The sequence below is a fragment of the Antedon mediterranea genome, chromosome 9 (genome assembly GCF_964355755.1).
Source record: "Antedon mediterranea chromosome 9, ecAntMedi1.1, whole genome shotgun sequence".
In the NCBI taxonomy this organism is placed as follows: Eukaryota; Metazoa; Echinodermata; class Crinoidea; order Comatulida; family Antedonidae; genus Antedon; species Antedon mediterranea.
Genome location: NC_092678.1, coordinates 15,193,364 through 15,197,372, shown reverse-complemented (window position 1 = coordinate 15,197,372; position 4,009 = coordinate 15,193,364). Strand labels below are relative to the sequence as shown.

General features: G+C 34.6%; 1 protein-coding gene across 1 annotated transcript; it reads left to right on the top strand.

Annotated features, from left to right (window-relative positions):
• The first annotated feature begins 470 nt into the window (after positions 1–470).
• On the top strand, positions 471–2,153 carry LOC140058228 (uncharacterized). Its single transcript, XM_072103791.1, has one exon. It carries the CDS (start codon positions 471–473, stop codon positions 2,151–2,153), a length of 1,683 nt encoding a protein of 560 aa, XP_071959892.1.
• Positions 2,154–4,009: the final 1,856 nt, after the last annotated feature.

Below are 4,009 nucleotides of genomic sequence, written 5' to 3'. Positions count from 1 at the left end.
AATTCTGTAGATAATCAAAATTACGTAGGTCCTTACCCCGATTCTTCAAATTATTCCCCCGATAAAATGACTACTTCATGTCGAGAATCTTTCTTTAAATGGTACAACCAGAAAATTGAAAGTAGTCAAGTATTTGATCTTCAAAAAGAACTCGTTGAGTATTGTATCAGCGATGTAGATATTCTCAGAAAGTGTTGTCTTACTTTTAGACATCTTTTTTTGAAAGTAACTATATCGCAGAAAAACCCTCTACGCGGCGGTGTTGACCTCTTTTCAAATAATTTAATGACAATTGCCTCAGCGTGTAACCACGTATTTTCTAGAAATGTTTTAAAACAACCATCGCTCTATTTCCACCATCAGGGTATCTAACAACCGTTAACCATTCTCACTCTAGCATGGAATGGTTGTGTTACGAGTCGCATAGAAGGGGGGTCTTTATCCATCATGCCAGAAATGGAGGGGACAAAATGTTTGGACCTTACTTTGTCGACTGCGAATGTTCAGAAAACAAAATAATTTTCGAATTTATGGGTTGTTTATTCCACGGGTGCCAAGATTGTTATAGACCCGATTCCATTAATCCCTTCAATAACGAGACCATATTGGAATGCTTTGTCAAGACAAGCAAGAAATCACGGTTTCTGAAGGAACAATTTCCAGATTTCGAGTACGTCGAAATTTGGGAACACGAATGGAAACGGATCAAACAATCGTTGGCCCCAAACATTAAATCTATCGTCTCCAAAGTTCCTTTCATTAGGAAAACTTTGAATCCAAGAGACGCGTTTTTCGGTGGGAGGACTAATGCCAGTTGTTTGTTCTATAAGGTAAAACCGGGTGAAGAAATTAATTACATCGATTATACTTCCTTGTACCCTTATGTAAATAAATACGGTTCCTACCCCGTAGGACATCCTGAAATCGATGATCGCAAAGACATTTCCACAGATATCAACGAGTATTTCGGTTTGATAAAGTGTACTATCGAAGCGCCTAAAAATGTATTCCATCCAGTCTTACCTTATAGATCAAACGGTAAATTAATGTTTGCTCTCTGTAGAACATGCGTCGATTCTCAAAAACAAACCGCTTGCAATCATTCTGGTACAGATAGAGAATTTACAGGTTCTTGGGCAACGATCGAGGTCGCTAAAGCCGTGGAGGTTGGGTACGAGATACGTAAAGTTCACGTAGTATGGCACTTTAAAAATAAAAGTGCGTACTCTGCAGATTCTCTCTCGTCCGGTCTATTTGCCTCTTACATTAACACATTTTTAAAATTGAAACAAGAAGCTTCGGGTTGGCCTGAATGGTGTAAAACGCCCGAAGATAAACAAAAATACATTTCGGACTATCGAACCGTAGAAGGTATCGACTTGAATCATGACGACATTGCGTACAATCCTGGGCTTCGATCTCTGGCCAAATTAATGCTAAATAGTTTTTGGGGTAAATTTGGTCAGCGTGAAAATCTCACGAGAATTAAATATACGCAAGATCCTAACGAGGTTTACGATATTTTATCGAACCAACGGGTAGTCGTTCATGATCTAAATTTTGTTAATGATGATTTGGCTGAAATAAAATACGAAGACGAAGAACAATTTGTTGAAGTTAACCGAAAGGTTAACGTTGTCATTGCCGCATTTACCACTGCGCTAGCGCGTTTAAAATTATACAAGCTGTTGGAGAAATTACAGGAACGTGTCCTGTATTACGATACCGACAGCGTAATCTACGTGTCAAAACCCGGGGTTTGGGACCCTCCCCTGGGCGACTACTTGGGTCAGTTAACGACCAAGGTCGACCCTAAAGACGGTAAGTACATCGAGTCCTTTGTTTCTGGGGGGCCTAAGAACTACGCCTATAAATTGGATACAGGGAAGACTGTTTGTAAAGTTAAAGGTTTTACCCTTAATTTTACAAACGCTCAGAAAATTAACTTTGACACCGTTTCCAATATGGTAAGAGGTATTGGTCCTAATACAATTAAGACAGTTGAGAAGAATCGCATAACGCGCAAGCCAAAAACACGTAAGATAGTCAACGAAACATCGACTAAAGACTATCGAATCGTGTACGATAAAGAATTATTATCGAAAATTACCGTACAGTTCCTTACGGTTATGTTTGGTGAATCACTGCAATAAATTTCATCTCTTTTTCTTTTAAAATATAACTTACTTTTTTTTATATATATAAATAATTAATTGTTACTTTTTATGTAATTTCATGCACTCAATTTCCTTTATAAATTCGTTTCCTTTTTTGTAGCTTAAGCAAAATATATTTGTAGTTTTAATGTAAATATTTTTATACATGTTTTTAATCAAATTTTTTTTAAATTTTGTTTATAAAGTCGGTACCGTTTCTCTGTTAGTAGATTAAGTAAATATATTTTGTAATTTTAATTTAAATATTTTTTTACATTTGAGTTCTTATGTCGTTACCGTTTCCTTTTTTGTTGTTTAAGCAAATTATATTTTAAGTTTTAATGTAAATATTTTTTATACATTTTCAATTTTGTTTATAAAGTTTATAAAGTCGATACCGTTTCTATTTTTTTTTTTTAAAGCAAATATATTTTGTAATTTTAATTTAAATATTTTTTCCTTTTGAATTCTTATATCGTTACCGTTTCAAATTTATTTTTGTAAATAATTGTTTTCTTTATCATAATTTTGTTTTACGAGAAATAAATGTATACACCGTACTTGTTTATAATATTATATACTTGTCTGTTTCTTAACGTAGACGACGACGATGACGACGACAACAACAACAACAAAAGACATGCGTAGTGTTGACTGTATTTTTATTTTATCCTATCCAATATAAATATTGTAATCTCTCCTCTTCCTTGTTTAAATATTTTATTTATCCAATGTCACCAAACAGTTTGTTCCAACAAGGCTATACAAATGCCTACTAGTCAGTCGATCAAGTACCATGCTCTGTTAATTCCTAGCTTCTTACTACACAGACCAAGTTCCTATAAAAAAATAATAATAATAATAAATAAAAGATAAAATAAAAAAAACTTAATTGCTAAAATGAGAATAAAAAGAAAAAGAAATTTACTTACCAAATCACTGTCGTTACAAAGTTCTAATAAAGAAAACCTTTCCTTCACAAATTCGCAGGATACGCGTTTAACGATTTCTAATTCTAAATCAGTATCACACTGCATCGCAACACGTGCGCACACTGAAATTCCTGTCACGAGTCTACCGACGTGTATATTTTGGTCTATCATCATTTCTTTCAACACACTATCCAACGTCTCCGTAGTAATGTCTTTACACAAGGCAATCAAACCATACTTTTTGTCCACCTCGTTACAAAGGCGAATAATACTATGAAGGATTGGGGAGTCCCACACAACTACCCCCGTTAATTTATATTCAATGTACGATAAAGTCAGTTTTTCCAAATCTGCCATTTCTCTCTCTACTAGTGTACAGACGCTAATGACGTTGGAATTGATTTTTAGGTTTTGATATACAATCATTTGTTAACGTAATTATCATTATTAAACTCCTATTGGTTTATAACCTCGGCCCTTTCTCTCCCTTTCATTAGTTGACAGTTTTTAAAATAGGGTGATGTGGATAAGGAACCCCCTCGTTATAAAATACCGATATACAAGGGGTATGACTCATTGAAACTGAAGATGACGTGTGTACTGGTAACCCCCTTCACCGCCGTAATTAGCGGGCCGACCTCATCGAGAAAATCATATTTCGTGAAGCAAATTGTACTTTAATATATTCACTATCGTAAAAAACCATTTAGTAATCATCGATGATTTAATGACCGAGTGTAGCCGCGATAAAAGAGTAGTAAACATGTTTACAAAGGGATCGCATCATAGAAACATTTCGGTTATATTCATTATGCAAAACTTTTTTTACGGTTCTAAAGAAATCCGCACCATCACTTTAAACGCTCACTACATAATACTATTTAAAAACACTCGAGATAAATCACAAATAGCTAATCTATC